Source organism: Rissa tridactyla, chromosome 8, assembly GCF_028500815.1.
Source record: "Rissa tridactyla isolate bRisTri1 chromosome 8, bRisTri1.patW.cur.20221130, whole genome shotgun sequence".
In the NCBI taxonomy this organism is placed as follows: domain Eukaryota; kingdom Metazoa; phylum Chordata; class Aves; order Charadriiformes; family Laridae; genus Rissa; species Rissa tridactyla.
The window spans coordinates 12,707,534-12,735,308 of record NC_071473.1 but is presented as its reverse complement, the minus strand read 5'-3'; the positions used below and the strand labels follow the sequence as shown (position 1 = coordinate 12,735,308).

At 42.4% G+C, this 27,775-nt stretch overlaps 1 protein-coding gene across 1 annotated transcript; it reads right to left on the bottom strand.

Annotated features, from left to right (window-relative positions):
• Nucleotides 1-22,839, bottom strand: EMP2 (epithelial membrane protein 2). The gene is made up of 5 exons (XM_054212687.1): nt 22,571-22,839; nt 7,017-7,128; nt 4,744-4,837; nt 3,216-3,362; nt 1-2,631 (listed from the first exon to the last, which is right to left on the bottom strand). Exons 2-5 carry the CDS (start codon nt 7,092-7,094, stop codon nt 2,447-2,449), a joined length of 504 nt encoding a protein of 167 aa, XP_054068662.1. The 5' UTR covers nt 7,095-7,128; nt 22,571-22,839; the 3' UTR covers nt 1-2,446.
• Between the last annotated feature and the right edge of the window lie 4,936 nt (nt 22,840-27,775).

The window sequence follows — 27,775 nt, the reverse complement described above, 5'->3', positions numbered from 1 at the left end:
TTACAGTACAAGAATTTGTTTTATTTTCATGTACAGTTTCAGAATATATAGAGCATAGGAAAAGGTATATTAAAGGCATATCAGGTAGAAAGAATATCCAAAATATATTTGTCCTGTTAAAACTAGTTCAAAATGTTTCAGCATTTGTTTTCTTGGTATGCAGCACATTCCCGTCTGTTCTGTTTTATGTGGTATCATGCGTACGCTGCTGTTTGTACACCATGGTGTGCATGCTTTTCACTTTTAATTAAAGGGACAGAGCTTTTACTGTGGAATTAAGCTGTGTGTTCATGTATATATACATCTTTATTTTAAATAATTTGCTCTATAAATGACCCGAGCCTTATCAAGACAAGAAACTGAAGAAGCGTCTCTTCAAGTCAGTGGCATAACAGCTTAACTTAATATTTTACAGGACTGTCTTCTAGATGTAAGATAGTTTTAGTCCGTATTTGCTTAAGAATTTCCCTTGCTATTTCATGTTTGAATAAAACTAGCAAAATGCCTAGCTAATAGTCTAGCTACTTTCAACCTTAAACCTGCATCTGCTTATTTAAGACAAATTCTGCTTGTTAGCAAAATTCAGGTTTTAAATCTGAAATGTATTCAGCAAACTGCAGAAACATTTTAAAAAGTAGGGTAATAATTCTTGAAATTCAGAGCATTCCCACTAAGAGAAAGAAAATGACAAAATACTAGCATCATCCTAGACTGGTAAGAATGCATTTTGCTCAGATTGATCTGGGTTTTTTACCATTATTATTAATTTTAATGCATTGTCCTGCTTACTTGTCTAATTTCTTAACAGTCTTGTTGGGCTTTCTTTGCTCCCGAAAGACAAGTAGTACATGCCAAAGCATTTTACGATGTTCCAGGGATGGAGATGGAACTCCATGACCTATTACTCATGTTGGAGACAGTTCCTATACAGTTATGCACCTGAACTTTTACTTTGTGACAAATCAAGGACGAATTATCTGAAGGAATGGGTCAGACCATCAGCTGATGTATAATGCAGTAAGTATCGACTTTAGTAGAGCTACACTACTTTGTAATAATGAATTTGTTCTACATTAAGTGTAAAACCTCATTCAAAACCTAATTACTTTTTTATTGCCTGTGTATTGGGCCAGCTGTAGTGAATATACTGAAATAAATAAGTCACTAGTGCTTTTACAAAGTCAAATCTGTATTTAAGCATCAAAGCTGTAACTAACCAGAAAAAGGCACTTCATTCATTCTCCACACTGATCTCCCCAATCCAAAATCACCACCAGCCAAAGCCAGTATTACGCTGCTGAACAGTTAAGCCTGGTAAGCACTACAGATTTATCTCACAAAATTATTGAAATTATTGAAAAATAAAAATCACCAAGTCATTTTATCTTGAAAAACTACCCTGGAATTCATAAGCATAGTAACTGCAGTCTGATTTATTTAGTAGGAGTGTTTAGTTCAAGTAAAATCCACATAGGAATTTAGAATTAATTTTTTAAAGGCCGATTTCCTAATGGGCAGACTCAGGGAATGCTTTTGCAAATGATATACTAGCCATGAAATTGCTATATAATAAAAGCCCAGTGTAATAAACCTGTTGGATTTGGCTGTAAAAACCTAAATTTGGCATTGCTTGATCACTAATTTTCTTAGAAATTTGCAGATGTAGGCAAGGTAATGCTTTTTGTTTCCCTTTTCTTCCTTCCAGAAAGGCTACACACAATGCAAAACTAAAGGGATACAGGACTTGAGTGGGGTATTTCTGACTGCCCAGACTGTTCCAGTCCCATGTTGTGCAGTGAATTTGCTGGTAAATTCTCCCGCCAAAGGCTCTGTATGCTTAACTTAAATGTGAAAGAGAATCAAGAGAATCATTTGCTGGAGTACAAAAGGAGTTGTTTACTTTTGCAAAGCAAGTGGTTTTAATAAAAGCCCGATGACACTTACTGCACATTATAAATAGCCGAACACTAGTCCTCTGCCAGAACAGACGCACCGAGTACAGCTTTGGGCTTTTATAATTGTTTGCTTTTCACTGTGATCTGGGCCTCATTTTTTATTCCCCCTACATTTAACCCATCCCAAAGGGATACATCTGGACCAGGAATATAGTCAGCATATTGCCTACAAATTAATTTGCACAGGCTTTGTTTGCAATCTACTAGAGGCCAGGAAGAAACTGTTAGCATCTAGTAAAGGGAAAACCATTTATGATGCTGAAAAATGTAAAAGAAACAACTTGGCTCTGTCCTGCTCAGCCCCCTGACCTGTAGGTGCCAGGCATTCCATTAAACCTGCCGGGTTTTTTTATTCCGTTTCATATCAAGAACACAGTACATTTTTAGAGAAACAATACCTTTACTACAAAACCATGTAAATGATTATATACAAAATGGTTACTGGAATTTGGTTTTGTACTGTAGTGACAGAAATAACTAGCTGCTGACATTTATTTACGCTTCCTTAATACTAGGTACATAACACCACTGATCAGAGTAAAGGCAAACGCGATCCAGGCTAAGACGAAGGAATAGCCATATTGGCCTTCAGAAACTTCAATGCTATATTCAATGCTCTTGTGTAGTTCTTCGTGCCTATCTGTATAAATGGAAGCTGCAATCATAACACACAGACCTGAAGGACAAAGAAAACAGCAAAGTTTAGCATCTTAAAATATTGTCAATATGCATAACAACTATTCACTCTCTCCCTTCTGTCAGCTTCTTCCACCAATGTCCTTTTTTTGCAGACAATCATTTTCCATCCTCAAACTAAAGTTGGAGCATTTCAGGACACGTTTTCAGTTTCTTTGGCATGGATTAAATTTCAAGTGCTGTTGTGTATTTATGGCATTTGCAATGAGCACAAAATGATTCTAAACATCTGGATAGTTTTAAAGACTAACAAAAATTAAGGAAGTACCTGCCTGTAACAATCACAGAGTTATTTAATTTGAACAAGCAGTTCAGAATCTCAGATTTATTCCCTTCAAAATTCAAATGACTTTATTCTGAGCAGTGCTATCATCCATGTTTTAACTGCCTAAATAGTACAGAATGGAGCAGTTCACTGTTTAAACAAATATGAAGGATAAGCTGTGACCTCAAGAGCCCTACAAATTTCTCATGCAGCTCATTCTTTTTGAAACCTTTTTCCCCTTCCCTTTCCTACTTTCATGTAAACATTACTAAGGTCAAAAATGTTGAAAAATCACTCACATGACAGCAGCTGGATAATAGAGGTTAGCACAAATCTTTCTCCTTGCTTTAGACGGAAGAGTTGGAGAATGAAAACCAGAAATGACACACAACAGAAAATAGTAGATAGGATCATGGTGGCCTGAACAGCCTGAATTGATTGATACTCTGCAAAAACAAAAGCAGCCTTGATTAAAAATACAGTTTCTCTCTTTGCCGGCTTCTGCGGTGAGCAGAGGGGCAGAGCTATGTCCTGTAGGCAGGAGCTCAGCAGATACAGCAAGCCAGTGGTGCATGCATCACCCAGGGTGGCTCTTCTCCGCTTCCTTCGTATTAATAGAGCCAGTGGTATAAGGACTTTTAAAAGCTTTTCATAAAACTAAGTAAAAATACAGAGGGGACTGTTTCTCCCACACCACATCCTTTGCTACCATCTACATTCTAAAAGCACTGGGAAACTGCCAGGTGTCCCAAATGGCTTACAAACGCTGACCCGAGTCTCTCACCAGACCTGGAGACAGCTCTGTCTGATAAGATGTAACCAGACAGGATATCCAGACTTGGCACAGAGGATTCCTTCAATTCAGGTTTGGCATCCTGTCAGTTACTTCCCCCTAACTAGGAGCTAACGTAGCCCATAAATTTGTAACTACATGTAGCTGCTTTGTGTCACTTCGCTGCAATGCCATGGCCAAGCTAAGCTACCCGGAGAAGCTCCTTGCAGCCCCTCTCCTCTGGCATAGCTACGCTGCAGTTAGTAGGGCCGTGAACAGCAGACGTACCTGAGCTACTCATCATCTAGCTAGTTTGGGTACCTAATTTCAATGAATGCATAGTAATACAGACATCAAATGCCAATTTGTTAAATTCTTGTTAGCTTAGATACGCCTGCGCGTAACGGATCACCGCACTGCGGCGCAGATACGCTCTAAACCAACCTGATGCTTGGAAAGCAAAGTTACTTCATGGGCACACGGCTCTTCAAATCATCCACCTCTTTACAATACACAAAGATTGAAAATGTAGAAATAAAGTAAATGTAACAATTGAGATTTTTTTTATTTTTTGTAAAGCAGGATGTTAGGCTGTGCTGTATATTAAGTCGTCTTTGTTAAAACTTCAGCTTGTGTTCCGACTTTCTTCCACTTTTCCACCATTCCTGTGCACAGCCAGTATTTTTAGGTGCTTTTTTGAAAGTTAAAGTTCAATTCTGAGGTAGATTCTATCACTTCAGTCCCACTTTCAGTAACTTCACTGTTTTTACCTGATCTAATTTTTTAAGAAATCTTTAGTACTCATTGTTAGTTGTTTGTGTTTACTCAACACAAACACTTGGGCTTTCAAGTGCACCTGACAAGCAGTTCCCTCTGTTTTCCTCTTACAGAAACTGTTGGAACAGTTTGCCTTTCCAAAATAGAAAACCAGTGCTGAAGCTTTTAGAAGACCTCAGTAGTTTAAATAAATACATTATTGCCCCTGCAAATTTCATAGCGATTTCACCAGATCTCCTGCTGAAGCAACTGAGACATAGGCACGGAGAGACACCCACCTCTGAATCGATCAGTAATCGCCATACAGACGCTGGTATTCCTTTCACACATTCTCCAGACATCTGTAGAAAAATTATCTCCTACCCACCAGGCCTGCAAAATAAAAGTAAAGGGCTCTTACAGGGAAAAAAACCCAAACCCACAAAACTCCTTACTTGTCTGAGCATCTCCTGATCAGATACATCAGCTGGAATAAATTTCTTTTCATTTTTGATACTTAACTCTTCAAACTACATTTGAGGTCTAAGGGCATTTTGGAATGAAGGGTACATCATTATTCATTATGTCATTTTCAGTTTAGACCTGTGTAAAGCAGAAAAGGGAACAGATGACAATCTTAAAAATCCCAGAGCACAAGGGATTTTCCACTGTTTGTTCACAAATTTTGGACAGCCAGTGATTGCTCACTCCTTAAGATGCCTAGACAAAATATGTTTTGTTCTCCAGACCCCGTTTAGGATGCACAACTCTTTAAAGGCACAGCATTTTTTAATTTGCAGGAAATAGCAGGGGATACATCTATGAAACAGAAGCCATTTATACGTTTTCTGGTTCACTGACACTGAGCTGAATTAATCTCAATGTAGTTGTGCTGTCAATGTGCAAATGCAGTATGTACACTATGGCACCTGACTGGAAATGGCTCGTCACAAACCGAGATCCTCCTGTGGTATTTCTATTTTGATGTTTTAACATTTATTGCAAACTGGTACTACGGTGACTGAACAGATTTTTACGGTAGCCTGGGAAATGCTGCAAGCACTCCACACAAGTGGCATTTCCTCAGGAAACCCATTCCTGTTCCGATAGCTACCCAGGCCTTTGTTTTGACTAGAGTTGGAAAAATATGACTTTTTAAATATGACTCCTGGTAGCATCTGCTGCTTAAACAGACATTCCAGAAGCCTCACAGCTTACTGTGCAGCTTTGCAAACAATACAACAATAAAAACTATAATGTATTATGACAGCAGGCATGTGTGTAATAGTAACACTGTTTTAAGAAAAAGCATTACTTTCTCTGGATGCCATTCATTTGGATTTATCGTCCAAGTTCAATATATTATTTTTCAGCTCTGAGCATTATATAATCCTTTCAGAGTTATTTTCATGACTATAAAACACCTCTGAAAATGATTAATAGAAGGTGGTTACACAGTTTAAGTTTGTAATTGTTTACGAGTAGCTAGTGACACAAAGCAGAGTGCATGGGCGTTTATTTCCCTAATTTGATTTGTATGTAGCAGATCTGAACAAAGAATAAGTTGCTTTGCCTACTGTCCTCACTTTCTAAATATTCAGAGGAACAGGGTAAGACGACCTGCTTTGGTGCTCCATTAATGACCTACTTCAATGGAATAAATCAACCAGCTGACTGAAAGATAGAACATCTGAGTTTGTATAATTTTGCAATAAAAACTTGTGGGTAACACATCATTTCCCTTGGAGTGTGGTCTTAGAAAACACTATGGAATTTAAACCAGCTTCACTGAGTACAGTAAGGTATTTTCAGCAGGCAATTTTTTTTAATCCTAAAAGTCTGTACATACACCAAACCTCTTAGGGAAAGAAAAACTACAGTGCACAGTTAATAGTATGAGTCAGAATACCGGGCTGTTTTGGAAAGAGGAAAATTCAGTTAAGAGCTAGATGTAAATATTGGAAGGTAAATTCTTTCTGGTCACAAAAAATAAAAAGGAAATTTCAAAAGAATGCAACATACATTATTCTAAAACTTTGTGCTGAAACTGCTTCAACTGAATGGAAACATACATTCACGGTGTATCTTTAATGATTTAATTGTGAATCTTGGACGACCACTTCCGAGGCAAAGCATACCTGACTGAAATTATCCCCATGCATTAATGATGACCTGTTTGACTTCATGCACTTGACACAAAAGGATGATAGATTCTGCCCCCCCCTTTCCCCCCTACCTAGCTGGACCAAGTCCCATAGCTCCACCCTGCAAGCATGGTAGTATTTGTAAATATGCTCCCTGGCCAAGTACCTCACAGGGGAGAAGATGATCTGCATTAACATGGGCTTATAACATGTATGGCATGTTCTTGTATAGTCTTACCCACATGTACCAGCAACATGCGTATTCAAGGCATTTTTGTTACAAAAAGGTATAAGGAGACCAGCGTGCCTAACAAAGTCAGGTGCCTTCAATAAGCAAGTTGAAGACAACTGGAGAAGAGTAACTTCATTTTTAGAAAGCAAAGAAACACCTGTGTGTTGGAGAGAAAAAGAGAGCAAATGAGACTTACATTGTCAATAGTTGAGATGAAAAGCAGTGCTGCTGAGGTTATGTGAAACACAATAATGAAAGCCAGAAGAATCAACATTCTTGATCTGTAGAGGCTTTAGTCTGAGATAAATCTGTTAAAAATAAGAATATACAGTCTTTAAAAGCTGTCAGTGGATCAATCTGCCATTACGCTATTTTGCTGTGACTGTGAGTAGTCAAGGTCAGCGCCAGCGTATTTCAGAGCGAGGTGCTGTTAGAGTCAGGAACATCGCATGCTGTTCGAGTCCACAGCACACATTCTTTCTCCAGAGATAAAAGATTTCACTTAATCAGAGTTTACATCAGCGTAACAGCTTTCTGTTTGTTACATGTGATACGTAACTAGCACCACTGGTGTTAACATGAATCACAGCTTGAACTGAAGCCAAGAGGTGCATTTTGCAACCTGCCAGTGGGATGGCTGCACTGGGTAAACACACAGAGAAGCTTCTTTCTGTGTGCTTCTCCAGCAAGGCTATAAATCTCCTTCGTGTTGACTTTTAGAGAAGCGCTTTCGAAATTACAGCCTCATTTGCATGCAATGCTAGATTTTCCACTGGCTATTGTAAGGTCTTGTTTCAACCATGCTTTCAAAGTTGGAAGAAACACAGATTTCAAAAGGATGCTTGTAGAACAAAATAAAGTGCATCAAGAACTACCTCCTAGATTTAGTAACAAATAGCTATGTTGCACCTTAGGTCTCATACAGGTTGTCCTTTTTTCGTATGGTTGCAAGATTTATCCATTGATGAATGACTTAGGGCTACCATTTTCTCCAATATATTGCTCTGACTGGTAGGGCTCAATAAACCCATTAGTCATGTAATAATCCAGTTGTGTTTATGTTCAGTCACTTAATGCTCTCTCTAGTCTACCTCTTATCTTCATACCTTATCTAACCCATTTATCACTATTTCACATCTCAAATGAAAAAAAAAAATCTTATGTACAAAGGAACCACAAACTTCATTTGAACTGGAATCCCCAGGAAATCTGTGGGCGCAATAACAAACAGGTTAGGGAAAACTACTGTTACTAATACAGAGAAATGTACAATTGCTTGGTATGTCTATTATCTTTTTCTTCTTGTTGTGTTAAAATGCTTGCCAATTAATATGCTATATTCTCTAGGGAATCTGCATTCTTGCAGGTATTTTCTCTGCATTTAAAGTGCAGGATTCTGTAGCATTATCTGCATGTTATCTCTCATCAGTACGTTAACGCATGTTTCTCCACTTCCTTTGCTTTGGACACATCTCTTACGTCAAATGATCTCATTCCCATAATACAGCAAACATCCAGAAGAAAAGGCAGTTTTGATTTTTTTTAAGACTTCCATGATTTTTTTCATGTGTAACACACTCTCCCCTACTGCCATTTACTAGAATCACGAACCACACGCAGAATTTAACCAAATAAGAGGACTACTTCGACAGCATTTTTAAGGCAGCTCCACTGGCATTCTCATCAGGCCAAAATACAACTGCTCTGCAAAACTTGAACAAAAAGATAACAGCATATAAACACGCCGAATAGAGACTAGGAGTTCCAGTTTAATCCTTTACATCTGCATTGCAGTGGAGTGTTTCACTGCAGTACAGCATTATAACAAGCACAAAACAAAATAGTATTAAAGTGCTTTTGAGAAAATGAGAATTGATAGGATAACCTTATGTCTGTATCTAATTGGAATGACTGTACGGGAAAGCTAAGTCAAATCCTAAAATAAGGAAAGCAGCTACTCAAGTGTTTATTCCTTCCCATTTTCTCACTGTTAAACTTTGCCTTCTCAGCCACAACAAAGAAGAGAAGTGGTAATTTCCTCCAAAGAGACGATTCTGCTGTATGACTCAAGATCTTCTGAACCTAGTTCTGCTTCTAGAATGTCATTCATGGCTCTCTATCAAGCCTTTCTTGAATGAAAGGAAGGAAGAAGGAAAAGCGGATATTTTGTGGTTTTGTACAATGCCACATCAAAATATTTTCATTGTGAAATGTACCAGTCTTCACACAGCACTCTCTTGTCCTGTGGTTGGGTTTTTTTCTGAGTTTCGTTTGTTGCACAGATGGTATCGACACAGACAATAACTCAACACAGTCATCTGCCATATAAGGAGAGAGAATCAAATTGTACTCAGTATTATTTTAAGAATAACAATAGAATTTCATCTTATTACATGAAGAATCATAAAGTAAGAGAGACAGAAAAATGTAACCTAATTAAAACCAATCTTGCAAAATCAAGACTTGCCAGCACAGAAAAATCCACTTAATCTTCAGTCAAGTGAATGTTTTTGTTTGCCTGCTTTCAGCCATAAACAGAAGTGTTTCAAACAGGATGGATAAACATGTACGGGCGATGAGAAGAAGACATTTTATGTTTTGCCCAAATAAAGCCAAGATTGAACGAAAAAGCTTTTTGTTTTGTCTTTACAAAAAAGTAAAGGACAGGAAGAATAGTGTGATGTTTCTGTTCTGAAGAACCTTCGTAACAGCCATTTTTAGATACTTCCTCCTGACTTGCTGGTAATGGCTCCTTTCATGAACTGCTACAACTTCTGAGCACACAGTGCTACAACAGCTGTACACAGATCTGGAAATGATATACACTGTGGGAGAGGAAGGAACAGACCAATTTCAAGTAATTAATAGCAGGAAAAGACAACAACAACTTGTTAGCCAATCTGTGATGCCTAAGTGGGGTTCCCAGAAGTGCGCAGAAAGACGTGTGGATTTCAATTACTCCTAGCAACTTTCTCTTCCCATGGAGACCAAGCGGAATGTCTCTGGTTCAGCACGGCCTGCACACGGAGTCAGGAGGGGAGGAGGGTCTTCAAGCTAAACTCTATGTAATCTGTGCGCAGGAAGCAAAGAGCAGCTCCCTTCTTCTGAGATGCAGCCAGCAACAACGCACAAGCTCCTACAGAATCTGCATCCCTCTCAAGGCAGAAATTCTGGACTTCATCTCTCAGGGGAACTACTAGCAACCAGTCCTCCTCCACTCCAGACACTGCTGCAATTTAAAAGTTTATTTTGGAGACCCAAGATCCTTCTACTCCCTCAGCAAGAAGATCTTCCATCCCCGGTTGTCTGAGGACAACCTACTTGGGTACCTCGCCTAGCAGCAGGCAGTTCCTTTCCACTCTCTGTGAGCAAGGGAAGGACATAGTTATGTTCACATGGAGAATTTCTGAGAACACTGTTTGCATTAACTTTAATAATTTTTGCTTTAATCATTTATTACTAACCAAACACTTTGGTGACATCCTATTCTGCATACTAGCTGTAGTCCTCTGTTTCTTAGTCACCATTGACTGTTTCTCAAGGGCTCTCTTAGGTCCACAATTGTTCCCAGTTCTTTTAGCAGCCGCTGCAGCCCCTGCCAAAGCTTGCCAAACCAACAGCAGGCCACCTGGCAGTGCCTTTTGCCTCCCTCTTTCCAAATGGAAGGTACCTGCAAGAAGAAACAAGCTAGCACTACTCTTTAACCTGGCTGAACTAATTCTGATCAACAGAAAAACCAGCAATTTGTGTTAGATCAAAATCCTATCATCTCTTACATTTAATTTATGCAGCCACAAGAAAATATTGCTTAAAAGGGCTATTAATAAGAACAGAAACATTTTCAAATCACATAAATTTGGGAATCCAGTACTTTGTACTATTGCACTGAACAACTATATTAAGAAGATGCATGGAAATGATCAGATTATTTTGTTTTAGCCTCTTGATTATAGATAAGAATATTTGTATTGATCAAAAAAAGCTTCCTGGGCAGAGTAATATTTTACTTTCTATCATGTCAAGTGGTACACACTATGCTCTCAAGTCAAGGTGTTTAAGATTTTTAAGTACGCCGCCTTTAGGCATGGATGAAGACTGGGATGATGCAACAGATATTGTTCATCGTTTCCCAAAGTGGCTTGAATTCTTTCAATAGATTGTACATACACACACACTAAAATCTTTTTGGACATGCTATAGTTGTTTTTTAATAGAGATGGCGGATCTACTCTTCTCAGAAGTACATGATGAAAAAACTAGAGGCAACAGTCACAAGTTGCAACAAGGAATATTCCAATTGTGAAAAGTGTATTAATTATATTCAGTGAGCATGATTAAGTACAGGAACAGGGCCCCAGAGGCTGCAGGATCACCATTCTTGGACACCTTCATAACTTGACTGAAGCAAGGCCCAGAGCATCCTGAACTAACTCCCTGCTTGGAGCAGGAGTCTGGGCGAGAGACCTCCCGAGGCCTCTTCCAGCTCTGCTCTGCTCTCAATCTGTAGCTATTTCAAGAACCTCCCTCTACTAATCTCCAGCAAAGCTCTCACAAAAGAAAACATAAAATTTTACTTAGCTCATCACATGTGACATTAAAAACAGATTTAGGGTTCTAGTAAGAATGACATTGGATGTCAACGTGAATTCTTCAGTTGCAAGCCTCAGCATTTAACGCCACTTTACGAAGTACATTGTAAGGCAGAAATGTACAGGTACAGCAGAGTTAGAAGTGCAGACTGCCACTGAATCCAGAAAGAGTAAGTTATGAGAATCCTACTGAACACATCCAGATTTGCTGTAGTAATAAGGTTTCCCACAAATGCTGTTAAGTCGTAGGAAGGTTACACAAAACACATTGAAAACAGAAAGCTAGCTATATTGACAACAAAGATTTTTTCAATTAGTGCAGAAGAACTGTTTCCGGGTAATACTCCAGTGCTACCTTAGTTTTGGAGTATAAATGCAGCAGTTACACATATCTTTAATATTTTCAGTAATGCAGACTACTGGAAGCAGTATTTTGCACTTTCAAGAGCCTGATGTGCTTTACAAGAGGTGGCTAAGAAGGGCCTCTGCTATAATCTTCTAGACGTGCAGAGGCAAGTACCTTTTTACAAGATAAAACAGTACGACAATCTCAGAACTGCACAGCAAAAAAGGTATCCAGTCCGGGGTTCCCAACACTTTTGCACTGCAGCAAGCAAACACGTTACAAAAGTGGATTGCCTCCCTAAGTCAAACTCCACACTCCCCCGCAAAAAAAGCCTCAGTTTCTTTAAGATGAAGTTTCTCTTTAACGTCCAGCAGTAGGATGAAACATGCCTATTTGAATTTTTTCTGCTGTTCAGCACAGCAAGCAAGCAAAAAGCAAACCTCTGTCTTTGACAGTTCTTAGCAGGTTTATGACTACTTTCCAGTCCAGATGTCATCTCTGCAACCCATGCTTTCAGCTCTTCCCATGCGGTTAAATTCTGCTGCCAGGCCATTTCTCATGTTTGTGCATACTTGATTTTTGCAACCACAGAAACATGTACGTAGTACAGTATGTTTATCCTGAGCTCATCTGCATTCAGAAGGCTGAAGCTTATCCTACAACATTGTCTGCTGCCCTCACTTCCTAAGATCAAGTCCGTTTCTTGTATCATCTTCATCTGAGTCCACGTATGAAGAAAATCTCAACATGGACAAACCTGGTTTATATTCCTACAAACATGGTGAAAACACAGCAGAACAGCTGCTGCTCTGTACAGAGCAAGGCTGGAGGTGTGCAGACTGCTCGTCACCCACCTTCTGTGTGCTGAAAAGACACACCCAAAAGAAGGGGTAGAGGATCCTGCTAAACAAGTTACCATACCCGCAGCTTTCTGCACCGAGATTTTTCATTGCAACTAGAACAGCAGGTCTTTGGTCCATCAATAAGCATTCGATTCAGCTGAACTTTCTTGAGGTCACCAGTGTAAAACTGAATCAAAGCAAGCCTTCTTAATTACCAATTCTTCTGCCCCTCAGTGCTATAATTAAGTCTGCATATGTGACGTTAGAAGAAAAAGCTTGTATACTGGTGGCATAAGAAGTCTGTCATCTTGTGATGCATCATAAGATGCTTGGATTTACACGATAATCACTTCGTTTTGCTCAGCGTTCTTGTGCCACATCTCATGGTGTCTCATGACAGAGAACTCAGGAGTTGGCTCATGTTTTGCCTGTGACATTGTCTCTAAACTTGCATAAAATTCCCTGGTTTATAAGGAACAGAGTGATATTGTTGACTTTTTTCTTTTTTCTTTTTTTTTTTACCGAATATGCAAGGGCTCTGTTTTTCTTGTGTGATTCTCAGAACTGGAACCAAATGTCAAGTAAGTTCAGGCAGCAGAGTTTCTCCCAAACTAGCAAAAGCCTTGAGGACTTCAACAATCCTCTAATGCCTAAGTATCAAACAACATAAAAGACAAGAAAATCAGGAAATTTAATACCCAGGGAATAATTAAACCAGTTGAAACAACTTACTCCAATTTCATTATTCCTTCTGCCTGAGTTAATTTAACAGCTGGGAATGCAAACGTTACAAGTTATTTTACTGAGTGATATTCCATAAAACAAGGCAGATGATCTCAAAACTCTTATACTTTCTTTCTACACTTTGCCCTTTCAATGTTCTCCAAGCCGACTATTGCTCTGACCCTACTGACGGTCTGTGGCATCTCTACACCAATCCATCAATTGAGTAATTTCCACTGGATCCTGTCTGTCGTTTTTCATGGCTGCAGGGTTAACGTGGCCACACGCCCGAGCCTCAGGGCTGGCCTGCACAGCTGCCCAGCACAGCTCACCGTCCTTCCTCACCGTTCTTCCTCACTGTCCTCAGTGCTTCTGCGCACCCCCGTGCGTTGCTGTGCACATTCCCCAGCTGTGACACATCTGGACCCTTTCCATGTCAGCTACAGAAGAATCCTTCTCTCATGCAAGGAGAAGTCCAGAAAGGATAAGCACATCCTTCTATCTTTCTTTCTTTCTTATTTTTTTCCTGTGTCGTCAATGCATATTGGAAAAGAAAAGAAAATACAACTAAAGCAATCTAGTTCTATTTTAGATGATGACTTAGGGGGGCTTGCTTTAAGGAACCAGCCTTTAAACATTTTGTAGGACAGGAGTCCAAATCTTGAAGCTAACATTGCATGTAGATTTATAAACTGCATGCAAAGGCTTTGCTGTCAATAATCCCTGAAAAACGTATTGATAGTCCTCTGGTGCATAAAGTCAGCTGCTCCTGTTAGAGCTCACAGCTGTACAAACTACATAAAAAATGAGTATTTTCTTTTATTTAAGTCTTATTTACAAGTGTAATTCAGTAATTAAAAGTATAGGTCTACCAACAGATGTGGAAGTCTCCATATTTGAGCCGACACATTCTCTGTTTTCAAGGATCAAATATATTGTAGAACTGGACCTTTGCTGACCTGTTTGTCATGTCCAGGTGTAGATTCAAATTCTGCGCTGTGTTCATGCTCGGGTATTAGAGAGCTAACAGTCAATACAGAAACAGTAGGTCCTCTTTCAACCAGCGATCTCTTCAGCCAGCTAGCAAACCTCCAAGAAGTGCTGGCTGGTTCTGCCTAGACCTCTACAACATTGAATGGGAACCCAGGAGGGAAGCGCAAAATAAAAGTAACAGCCCACACACCTGACAGGCTCCCGCCCCATTCTTTCCTGGTGTGAAGCTAAGCATGAAGAACAACGTACACTCTTCAAGAAGTAATTTCAGGCCGCTGCTTGATGCTGGACTTGGCTAAATGTCCTGTCAGCCCCTAGATGGCACAGACACCACCAGCTCTTTTCTCCTTACAAGCAATCGGTTAATTGCGAACACACTCAAGCCCGAAGCTCTTTGTGCTACCTGTTTTATGTGGAAGGAAGAGAGCTTCTCACAATTCCAGCTACTTTTTAAAGCCCTTCATCATAAAATCAGAAGGAAATGAAACAATGCTCCCTGCATACAATCACTCGTTGTAGGCAAAAAAAAATCAATGCAGCAAAAATTAATTCACGGTATTTTCTAGGGCTCTATTTCAATTACAACATTGATGCTTTTTTAACTCACGGGCGGAAAATGAAAGTATGATCATTTTTCCAGATCTAGATTTGTTGGTGCCCTTGCAGCAGACTGTGTTAAGACGCAGCAAACTCCAGCACAATTAAAGCAGTCAGCTTGATGTATTTTGATAGTAAAATACAGGGGCTTGGAGACAAACTGGCAAGATACGATATGACCTAGATTTTTATCCAGTTTCTTTCAGAAAATCTTGCCTTGCAACCAAAGCCCTGAGGTCTGCTTTTTGTGTGCACCGAGATTAATATAAACGTGCATCTGTAGCTTAATAAAGCCTTTTGTTATTATGGTGGTTGGGTGTTTGTCCATCCTATTGGTGCTGTGTGGGACTGCCCGAACAATAGTGAACTTAGAGTGAATAAGCTCATGTTCTTGGCCTACCTATCACCTATGTGTCAGGGGATACCGAAGCACCCTTTCAGCTCTTTCTGAATCTATTTCATAAACGCTAAATCTTGGCTCCTCCTCAGAAGCCCTACCTAGTTACCAAAAGTGGAACAGACGGTGCTTACAGTTAGGCATGGCAGATCTTCCCTGGACTTCCTCCATTCCTTCTCACCCCGTCCTCCTCTTTAGCCTTACTTATGCTATTAAGCCAGAACTCCAAAGTCTGGGAAATTATAACCCTGCTATGCCATACATTTCCAGACAAAACCAAGAAAAAAACTGCAGCAAAAATGCAAAGTGCTAGCTTCGAGTACTGAGACCCAAAGAAGCTGACATTCCTAATTTCTCAGGAATGCTTTTAATAAAGTTCTGACCGAGGGATGCCAGCATTGCTGCCACTTCTGTAACTCTATGGGTCATTTATTTGCAAACAAGTTCGGACTGGGTTTAGACTTGCCCTACCACTCCTTTCACTATGGCCCTACTGTGTGCACTGCAGAGGGAAGTCACTCTGCCACGAAGCCTTTGTGGGCAGACTGAGCAAGAGAAAACAGGCAGGATCTATGGGAAAACACAATCACAATGCCCTGTCGCGGGGTGGGGAAGTGGCACTTACAGGGAAAATGAGCCTTGTGACGTCTTACCTGAAAATCCTAAAAAAGAGCCTCAAGCTTAAAAGATTCAAGACAGACGTATTCAAATACTCCAGCCACACCTGGGAGAGAAGTGTAACAGCCACCGTGTGCCTAGAAGACAATTCAGCAGGTACAAAGACCCTTGACTACAGGCACATTTGAACAGTAGTCTTTAAGCCTTCACCTTTTCAAAACTGTTCTTTGGAGGTTTTTGTCTGTTCAGCAGTCACCACGACACTCCTCTAGCAGCACAAACCAGCATCTTCCTCAGAAGTAAATCTTTTATATATTCTTTTTCCCTAAAGCACTTTTTCTTGTAACTGCACTTTTATACTAGATAATCATAATCTCATATTTAACCTGTTCTATGTCTGCTTCTAAATCCCAACACAACCCACAGGCGCATAAGGTGGGCTGCCTCCTTACTAAATAACACCTGAAATGGTTACAATTCATCGCTAATTTCCATCATAGTCATTCCTTGGGCCCTCCGCTGTCTGCTCGTCCACCTTCACCTTATGCTGAGAGCCACATGCCTTTGGAAAAATGCTAACAAAAACTGGTATTTAATGAAAGATACCCCACGGAAGTAATCTCTTCAAGAGACTAGTTCTCAAAGGGCACATATTGTTTGAGAAAACCCAGCAGTAATTTGAAAGAAGGAACAGCTTGTATGCTGTAGTTTCTGGTTTCCTATAAAACATGAATGTATTCTCTCAGCTTTCAGAGTGGCATCTGCAAAACATGTTACAAAATGTTTGTAACTTGAAGTAGGTATGGGTAGAGCTTTATTGTATGCTTAGAAATTGAAAAAAGCACACATCATTTCAGTCATTCAATCCATCCTTTCCATTCAGGCAGTTTGCTTTAAGTCGTGTACCGATACCACTTCAGGATAAACAAAGTTGCGGTATACATTAAAACCTTCTTAACAATCAAGCCGGTCTAAAAGCACTAAAAGCTTGTTTTCCTAAGCTAAACAAGACAAGAACTTCTCGTTCTAACTTGTTCATTTCCAAAGATGAAGACAGACTGGGGATACACTGGCTTGCAGGTCAGGGCAGCACATGGAAGGAAAAAGAACTGTTTAACCAAAAGATGAAAATAAATGGCTATAAATCACATGTGAGCGCCTTTAGGATGGAAATTATAACTCTTAGAGCTGACAGGTTCTGGAACAACCTTACAATCACCACAGCAGGGAAGAAAAAGACCTGCCTCCACAAAAAGGGATTATGCGGTCCAGTGATGGTGCTGGCAGGGGAGTAGACCTGGTGACCCGAGAGGTCCCTCCAGTTCTGCACTCCTGTGGAGGTTAGCCCAACAGTTTCTTTGAGGTCTCCATACAGTTTGCAACATGCTCTTGCATGATACCCATGCCCTTGGCGCACTGCTGAATTCTCTCCTGTCCTTCAAAGACTTCAGGTAATGCTGGGAGCAAAGCCGCCTGTTGATCTGTACAGTGGAGTAACACAAGCAGTGACCAAGGGACTGACAACACACAGTCAGCTTTAAGGGAGGATTCAGCTCTCAGGTGGGTGGTAAAGCTACGAAGAGCAAGCAAGGCCTGTCCCCCTCTTCTGAGGGTGACCTAAGGGCCACCGTTGCCTCCCAATGCCCAAGAGCAGTGGTCAGGAACCACAGAGCTCTTGTCACGCTGCTGGCGCAGCCCTGCCACTGGCCTGGGGATCAGGCAGCCATTTCATGGAGCGGGGACAATGGCACGGGGGTGTACCGATAAGCTATTCAAGCTATGAGAAGCCTCCTGGGAACCTGCCTCTGAAGGAAATAACTGAGCTGAGGTGTGGCCTGGCCTCACCCCTGCTCAATCACTGTGTGGCCACATTTTGATGACAAGGTTGTCCCCATTCAATACCTCGTCAGGGCAGGGAGGGACAGACCAAGAATAATACCAAACCTTTTCATCAGATTAAACGTGTCCTCAGTTTGATCCAATGAAAAGCAATAAGAAAGCACACCTGCAGTATTAACTCTAGGCATTAATATAGCTCTGAGAGCAAATCTCAGACCCTGAGCTCTACTGACTACAGACTGCTGCTTATCCAGAGATTATTCCAGATACAACAGAACAGCTCAAGTGATTTATGTTGTTCCACATAATTAACCAACAAACAAAGGCAGAAAAGGTTTGTCTTTCCAGATTGAAAGCAATGTGTTTAATTCAGTAGAAATGAAAGCTGATATTGTTTTAACTTTGGCAGATGCTCTATGGAAATTGCTACCAATTAAATGTGTTACATTCACTGTGTAAAATTTTCAAACTGCTTGTTTTAATTTGGCTTTGACTAGGTCTGGATTGAGAAAATTTGGTTTTAGTTATTTCAGAGTTTACACATCATCTACCAAGAGTGTGAAAATACATCTCTATTGACAGTGCAACAGTTGGCTATCACATAAAAAGAGCAAACTCTTCCACAACTACTACTATTTTGTTTCACAGCAATACTGTGGCATATGATTGGATTTACTATTCAGCCTGCCTTCAGAATGTCATTTTTACATTCTAATTTGTAATTGGCACAATTAAAGTAAACCTTAGAGCTTGCCACATGAAGTCCACCAGTTCAGGTGGATGGATCTCCCGCACTAGTTGCATTGCAGAGATGAGCCACCTTAGTCGCACTGCTCTTCTGCACTCCGGCTGCTCCGTGGAAGCAGAGCTCAGCCACCTCCTGCCACCACCTGCCTCAGCTCCGCTCTATCCGACGACTCCACCTCCATCGGGCTGCCTGCCCCTACAGTGCACGGGTCACTGCAGAGCCCCAGTGCCAGGGAAAGACCCCATCAAGCATGCTGGTACGTGATAAATGGGCAGGCTCAGCCAGCTCTCTTCAGCTCTTAGACTCTCCTTGCAGTCTCTAGACTTCAGTTTGTTTCTGCGTTTGAATTTAGCGGCTGGTTTGTTGCTTCCCTGGATTGAGAACTGACGAGCCTGCAGGTTGACAGCAGAGATCAGCACATGCATCTCAACAGGGACAGCTGGGGACTTTGGAAGGTTACTTTCTGCCTGGAAGAAAGCCATCACTTGATGTATTTCAGGACACTTAACACCTGCATTAAACACCTGAGGGAACGTTCATACTGCCCACCTTGGCTGTTTGTGGCCTGCCCAATTCTGAACACAGCGCAGTGTTTAAGAATCAGTGAAGTAAAACATAAATATATATCCTATAGCCATCTCTAAGGGGTGTTTGAGTCAGTCCACTTTCTGCCCCACCTACAGACTCCTGTGAACATCTCTACACAGCCAGAGGGCTGTATTTTAAGGTCACACCCAAATTATGAGGCTTCACCTGGCATGAACATACCACCATTAAACCTGCCCATGAAACTTCATAGGCAAAATAAAAAGGTGTAATTACATTTTACCCATTCAGTGAAAAAATAATTCCTTTGATGAATGATTTCAGGCCATCAGGCTTTCTCTTGAATCCCACCCAGCAAGATCTATTTTCTAAAAATTAAGATGCTTATCTTCCTGATGAAGTCATGAGCATCACCTGACATACTGAGATATATTTTACAAAATTATCTTCTCTCTAAAATACTAAAGCTTTCAACAAAAATAGTGAACACTGAACCGCCTCCCCACCGCCCCTCCGCAGAGATCACTGGTTTGCTTTGAGCATCCAAAAAACAAACAAACATTGAGCAGCTCCATGAATGGAATTCCTGAGTGCTGTGCTTATGCTTCCCCTGCTGTCCCTCTGAGACCAATCTGATTTCAATAAAAGCTGTGCGTTCCTTTCTACTTTCCAATTTGGCTGCACTGAACTATCGCATGGTTTTTATATATTAAGTGTTTGGTACACTTCAGAGTAAATCTCTTTCTTATTAGTTCCTGTATAACACAGTGCCTTATTCTGCTGGGTCTTCTTCCAACAGGAACAGGGCAGTAGGACCTGGAAAGTACATCTTCTGCCAGCTAGCAATATAAAAGATCTTGTCCCCAGAGACCTACTTATCTCTTTAATTAAAGATGTTCTTGTACTGATTTATGTGGTGGTGGTGTGTCTTACATGATGCTCAAGACAAAAATAGAACATGAAGCATAAGTGGAAAACCAAAAGATACACAATCCGCAGAGGTGTAGAAAGAAGAGTCTCCTTCTGCTGCTATCTCATTTTTAAATGGACAGGGAAATAGCACTGTGAAAGGAGACAGAGTACGTCTAATGTACTTAGGAAATGTGGAGGAAGGTCTTGCTCCTCTAAATATCCATATGGGACTCATCAGTACAACATTCTAATCATTGTAGGAACGTCAAGCCCAAGATGGGAAACAACCTTGAGACAAACAAGACAACTAAAGAAAAGGCATGAAAATGGAAGTTAGAGAAAGATAAAAGGCAACTATGAAGTGAGAGATGCTAATAAACCAAGGGGTGAACTTTTCACTAACTGAAAGAGGGTATAAGAGAAAGGCAGAGATGTTGATTTCTTTTAAGCAATGTTGGCCAGAAACAATAACTACAGCATCTAAGAATTGAGAAAGAACCCTTCTAGAAGAGGATGATGTTGCAGCAGCCTTCAGTCTTAACCTGCTCAGTCTGTCAAACAGCTTCCTTTATTAGCAAGGTTTTAAATCTGTGTAAGTAAATACAATACACTGTTTGTCCTTACTGGCAGATCCACAGCATAATCAACACTGTTTGGGTGCTTATGATAGAAGTCTTTCCAGAGACCACAAATAAAGAATACACCACCAGTAGTGTCTTGTCTACTGATAGTATGCTGTTTTTATTTTTAATTATATCAACAGACTGTTTTCCTTCCCAAATGAGCATGCTAACATGAAACTGATCGCCTCCTAAGAGTTTTCACAATATTACTGCATTTCGCCTTGAGTTAACGTTGATGGCTATGAGCAGAATAATTCCTGGTTTCCTGGCTTGGCAGGCAGCTGACCTGGTAACGTCCATGTCAACCACGCAGCTGACATGATAAAATCTGTACACATGGTTATTCAGCATGGAGGATGAATCTTCCCCCAGGTATGCCAACAGTCTATTCTCCAACTTTATCCTACAAGTTCACAAGGGATACAGAGGATAGCAAGAGTACCTTCTTTGAAGCAAAGGTCAAGTCCTTACATCTTACACTGAATAAACTCACATCAGCTTCTGGTGAACATGTTTTCCATATACCTTTGTTTCCACTCACACTTTCATTTCACCAGCTGTGGTAAGTACCTGTACCCCAGCTGCATTCCTTAGCGTGACATTTAATTTGTCACACACCCTCTTACTAAAAAGTAGCTAGATTCTCCAGTAAACTGCAATTCACACTTCTCCCCTCACTGAAACTCCTGCCCAGTGCTCCCCCACCATTCGTGTGGGTTCCTGCCTGTCCGTGTCTGCAGCCACCTCAGTCCTGGCAGTCCGGCCTCACAGTTCTCTTCCTGAACCACCCTGGCCTGCCCGGACAGCAAAGCCTTCAAAACCAACAGCAGAGAGCAGGTCTGGATGGAAGACTCATTACAGACTATTTTATTTGACAGAAAAAACTTCCGCTCAGGCAGGCAAGGCGGCTTATTTTACATAGTTAACATACCAGCACTGTACGTACAGAGTCTGAAAGTGAAGAGAAAGTGCTACATTTTCTTTTTTGATGGGTATTAGCCAACCATAGCTGTTTACTTCCAAAGTTCCTGAAGAAAACTGTAAGAAAACCGGGCGTGTATTTTACAGCTATTCTGTGGGTTTCTTCACAGGCCTGTATCAAGCCAGAAGAGACTTCTAAAATGCTCCACTGCAACAATTACTGACCATTTACATATTATTCCCAGGTGCTGGGGGGAAAAAAAAAAAGACCTCCCTGCACCACGTGAGCAAAGTATTTCTGCCAAGAAAATAATGGAGAGGCCGAACAGCAGGTTTCTTGGTGGCAGCGCTGGGTGAGCAGGAGCAAACCCTGGGTATGTCTGCTGAGGAAAGGAGTGGTGCAACATTCCTCCCGGAGATGTCCAAACAAGGAGCTGGCCTCTAGAATCCAATACTCGATATTGCAAGCAACCCGCGTTACTGAAAGCTGCCTGTCTGGGACCTGGCACAACCTCCCGGCATAAGTTGGACATTACAGGCAGAAAAAAACCCACCAGTGAGAAAGACAGAACGGCTTATTAAAACTGTAGTTTGATTCAAGTGGAAAAACGTTTAACGCTGGCAAAAACTTCACAAGCCGAAGTCTGCACTGAATTATATCTAAGCGTATTTTCCTTCCACTAGGGGGTGGTCGGCTGCCAAAACCAGTCACACGTTATTGTAGTATACGCACAACCCGCTTAGACTACGTTAAAAAAAAACAAAACTAAACAAAACAAAACAACAAACCCAACAAAACTCTCCTGTGGAGACGGCGAACTTTCTGCCGGTTTGGCCCAGCCGCGTCCCCCGCCGTCAGCCCCCTTCTCTCCCCCGCCGCGGCTGGCCCGGGGGCGGCGGCAGCTCCCCCCGCCCGGGAGACGGCTCGGCACAGCGGCCGACGAAAACCCTTCACTTTTAATCCTCCCCCCTTTTTTGTTTTTCGGTTTCTCTCCCCCACCCCGCTGGCAAAGCCGCCCCCCCGTCCCTGTCCCCCGCCCGGCCGGGGCTACTCACGGGCGCGGGGCCGGCGGGTGCGACCGTCTGGCGGCGGCGGCTGCCTCCCGCCCGCCCTCCTGCAGGAACAGTGTCAGGTCGGGCTGGGTGCGCAGAGGAAATAATTCTCAAAAGTGCCCCTCGGCCGCCGGCGAAGGAGGCAGAGGTGTGCGAGTGTGTGTGTGTGTGTGACTGTGCGCGGGCAGGGAGGGAGGGACGGCCCGACCACGGCAAAAACTTTTCCCCGCCCGTTTCCACCCGGCGGCGGGCGGGCATCCAGCCGCGCCGCCGCCCGGCCCTCCCCGCCGGCCCCTGCGGCCGGGGCCGGTCCCCGGCAGCGCTGCCCCGTCGGGTCGCGGCGCCTGGGCAGGGCTGGCCGAGCCCCGGCCGCGGGGGATGCCACCGGGAGGGCGCTTGTCCCGCTGCCCGGGCGGCCCCCGCCCTGCGCCTTGGCGACGGTGGCTGAGGCGGGAGCGGGCCGGGCGCCGGCCCTGTCAGAGGAGCGAACGCTCCGTGTCCGGCGGCGGAGCCTGTGAGGCGGCGGGGGCTCGAGAGCCGCCTGCCATCCTCCTGCCAGCGAGGGCAGGAGGGACGGTGCCAGCCCGGCGGCAGGGCGGAGGGAGCCCCCACAGGAGCCGTCTGTGGGGAAGAGAGACCCGGTGTCCTCCCCGGGCCGGCGGCCGAGCCCCGCGGGGACCCTGCGCCGTGCGGGCGGGGGGCGGCGGAGGGAAGGCGCCATTTCGCGCCGGCGGTGGCGTCCCCCCGCGCTCCTGCCGCCGGAGATGGGGCAACCCCGCCCGCCGCCGGCGGCAACGCGATTCTCCAGCCCATCCGCGCCGGGGCCGGCGGGGCCGCGGCCGGTTCCTCCTCCCGCGGTGGGTCGGGGAGAGCGGCGGCGGCGCTGAGGGAGAGACCGGGCCCGCTGGAGCGGCGGCGAGGGCCATGTTAAGGCAGAGCCTCCTCGGCGGGGAGCACAGCGCCGGCGAGACTCGGTGGCTTTCGTCGAGGAGGAAAACTTGTGTGTGGAGATCTGAGGAAATCTGTGTTTATAAAGCCGGCTCCGCGCAGCTGAGGTGAGCCCCAGGGGTAACTGCTCGCACCTCAGAGCCCTCGCTCCTGAAGGGATTCGCCAACCGCCATCGCTGCTATCAGGGATAAGCCGTGTCCATTTTCTGCTTCGTTTTCACAAAATACATGATAAAACAGTTGAAATAATGACCATCACCAACCGGGTGATGGTACTTATTCCTACTCATAAGCAGAATTAAGGCTGTAATTCAATTTACTGGCGGCCTTGCAGGCTTTAATGTTGGTACAGCCCCTGCTCACTTGGAGGGCCAGAAGGTCTCACCTGCTGGTCACGATGAGCTTTTACCACGGCGTAAAGTTGGCAAGGAAATCCTGCTACTCCAGTGTGGCTGTTGAGCTGCCCAGTTTATGTTTGTTTTCTTTGGTGTCTTATCTTCCATTACAGTTCTGCACAAGTTGCTGTTAACATTTGCTTTGGTTGTTACCTAAAAATCAACTAGACCATGACTCTTTGGATTGAGACCGTACACGCAAGTTTATGGGCAGTGTCTCCCAGTCCCAGAGATTACCTGTTCCATAAGAACTGCAGTGAATTCCAGTAGCACCATCCCTATTCCTAAAGTCTTCACACAATTAGCAACTATTGTGTTGAGCAAAACACTGTGTTGGTTTCTACTCCAAAACTAGTAGTGTGGCTTCACTTCATTGCATCTTCACCCCTACTGAAGTGCAGCGATGGTGCCGTGTAAAGCTGTTAGGAATCTCAAGCATTGCCAAAATGCAAAATTATAGAAACACTGAAAGAGTTGTTTCAGCAGTCTAAGCACCACCAACTCTGCCAAACACTACAAGCAATTCAACTGGAGTAAATGGCATTTGGTGGCATGGTTATCCCTCCTACAGTGTAATTTTCACTGTTTGATATTAGCTTTAGCTCTGTTAGAACTACCAAACATCAAAAAAAATGTGTTCATAAAGCACCTTGGAATCATGCACAAGAATATCCAGTGCCATAAACAGTCCCCACCATTCACTAAAACTTTAGGTTTCTGTACGCTCATATATATTCCAGGTTTCTGGGGAGGAGGACTGGCAAAGACCTCTAGTGGCTGCTTGCTTTGTACATCACCTGCGTTCTGGTAATTGCCTTGTGGGTAGACTGGAATAGGAATTCAAAGTGGTGCTCAGGGGAGATGCTCAGAGCTTTGGGGCTGAAGGAGCAGAAGTGAGAATCTTGGGAGTATCCGTGGAGGAGGCGGCCCTGCTTTACTGATTTCCAGGGATTTCAGGAAAGAAAGTGGCACCTCAGGCTGAGCCAAGCACTGTAAGCATAAGCAGCCTGACTTCACTGGGCTGAAGCGTTAGGGCTGAAGTCACTTAAAACACTCCCCTCATACAGAGCTAAGTTTGCCAGTGGAATTGTGGTGCAATGAAACAGAACACTTGATTTTTAAACAAAAGATGTTGTTGCTTACAACTTAAGTGACTAGAAAGAGGAAAATTGACTGTTCTACTTCATCATGTACTTCATTAAAGGCACTGCTTGCTAATAAGTGTATAATATTGTCCCTATAAGAAAATATTTACTGGTAAAAATAGTCTCCTTTCTCTCCCCTCAATTTCTCTTACTTGTGTTTTTAATTGTTGTATAGTTGTCATCCATATTTTATCTTAGCTAGCAGCTAAGAATAAATATTTTTAAAGCAATATCAACACGCTGCCAGATGACTTCAGGCTTTTCCTGGAAACAAATTATCTAGGTTCTGCTTTTCAGACTTATGTTGGACTGATGTGCTTTGAGTGAGTTGTTCGAGATTTTATTTTAAATGCAGTGCTAAGTGCCTGGAAGTGATGTTGACCTTTTCCCTGCCTCCTCCTTCACTCATTTTTATGAAGGATGATGGTGTGAAAGAAAACGTGGCATATCCAAGTATCTCCTTCTACCTTTGCAGGCTTATCTTGAGAGATAAGCAAAGTCACCGAGTTAATGACAACAGAATTCATAGTGGGCAAACAGCAGACAACCATTCCATGCCAGTTCACGCTGCTTGTTTTGCCATATGGTAGACTGTATCATTGAAACCAGATGGAATTCATTAATGAACAGATGTAGCTCTCCCACTTCCCACTACCAGCTGTTATACGGTGGACACAGTTTGCCTGTATATTTGAGATAAGCCTTTTTTCCACTAGCTATAATTCCCTTTTATACATGAGGAACTTTCAGAGCAAGGTCTGAAAGTGCAGGCTGGGTAGCCATCATGACTGAGAGAGACTGTAAAATGGAAATACAGGCTCAAATGCTGGTCTTACTGGCATATGTGTGTGCACTGAATGTTCAAAGTTCGATGTAAAACAGCTTACAGACAATTTGCAGATATGTTAAATGGAGCACTAGTATAAGTGTTGGTCTCATTAGATTGTAATATAAGGAGTGGAATAATAAGTTCTTTTTTTCTTTTTTTTTTTACATTTAGTGATTACGTAGCTACAGTTTATGCCTTATCATGTATCTATCAAAATCATCAAACAAGTTCAGTATTTACATAGCTAGAAGGGATCAGGGCATGCTTTCTGCTGTGCAATAAAAGGTTGTAAGTAAAAACACAGGCTAATAAGATCTTTGGATTTATCTGAACAGGAATAGGAGGGAACCTGCAAGAAAGGAACCTCACGGTTGCCAGTGACTCCAAGAAAGCTAGTGATGAATGGTAAGAGGTTTCATCAATGAAAATTAGTTCAAATGCAGGCATATATGGCTGTGCTGCCATTTTTATTAATGAATAAATCAATCTGCTAGGAAGAGAGATATGGATGGATGTATTCTGTAAGCAAGACTGAAAGTTGGAGCCTTGATTTTGCCCTTTGCCACTGATAAGGAAACGAGGCTCCCAAGCTGCAAGCCCCAAAACTATGTACTTATGAAAAAAAAAAGGACACGGGCACAACTGATTTCAATCTCAAGATCTGAACAGGGATATAGAAGCTGTAATTTAGCATTCAGATAGGAAGTTGAAGACTCTTAACTTCCTTAAGGCCTTTCAGACATAATGTATCATTAGTAAAATAAATGGGACTAGAAGTTTAAATCACTCAGTTTTCCTTTGTAATAAAATACCAATGCTATTTTTGCCTTAAAAGTAGTTTTTATTTTTCGTTGGTTTATGGAGAAGTTTCCTTAGTGATTTAACTGCAGTGTGAAGGGACAAATAATGTACTTTCCATTATATATATGAACAGTATTATGAATATTTTTCATTTTCAGCCATTAGGGTTTTTTTAAGTGTTTGCATATACAGAATGACAGAAAAGTCTTAAGTTGGAAGATACCTCTGGAGATCACGTGGGCCAGCCTTCTACTGAAAGGAGGGCCTTAGATTAGGTTATCCAAGATCCTGTCTAGCTGAGTCCTGAGTATTACAGTAAGGTAGATTCCACCACTTCTTTGGGCAACCTCACAGTTGTTTCTCACAGTGAAGAATTTTTTTTTATATTTGGACAGAATTTCCCATGAAGCAACTTGTGACTGTCACTTCTTGTCCTGTCACCATGCATCCTTGGGAAGGGAGTACCTCCGTCTTCTCTGTAACTATCTTTCAGTTATCCATGATTAGATCCTCCCTGAAACTTCTCCTCCCGAGGCTGAACAAATACAGTTCTTTCAAGCTTTCTTCAGAAGTCAAGTTCTCCGACCCTCTAATCATCTTAGTGGACCTCTGCTTGATCCTCTTTAATTTTTCAGTGTTTCTCTTGGACTGGGGGGACCAAAATTGGACACAGTATTCCCTAGGTGGGCTAAAAAGTGCCGAGTGGTATAACCATATTGTGTAGTCTACTGGCAACTCTTGATAACACAGGCCATCCAGTGGTAAACCTTCTTTGCTGCAAGGGCGTGCTGATGGCTCATGTTCAACTTGCCCATCACAGCCCCCGGGTCCTTTTCTGCAAAGCTGCTCCCTAGTCAGTTGGTGGCCAGCCTATATTGTTTCTTGTGATTATTCAGTCCACATTGCAGAATTTTGCACTTTTTGAACTTTGTTGAACTTTATGCAGTTGCTGTAGGTCCATTTTTGCATTCTGTCAAGGTCGTCCTGATTAGCAGCCCTGCCACCTCGCTTATCAAACATGCCTCCCAGTTTGCTGTAGTCTGTCAACTTCTGGAGTGTGCACTCCATGCTATCATCCAGGTCATTAATA

Bases quoted from the DNA above. Each gene is read 5' to 3' on its own strand.
- EMP2 (XM_054212687.1), bottom strand. From the start codon at position 7,094: ATGTTGATTCTTCTGGCTTTCATTATTGTGTTTCACATAACCTCAGCA. The intron at 4,838-7,016 runs GTAAGTCTCATT...TTTATTTTGCAG, and splicing joins TCATCTCAACTATTGACAAT to GCCTGGTGGGTAGGAGATAA. The intron at 2,632-3,215 runs GTGAGTGATTTT...TTTGTCCTTCAG, and splicing joins TATTATCCAGCTGCTGTCAT to GTCTGTGTGTTATGATTGCA.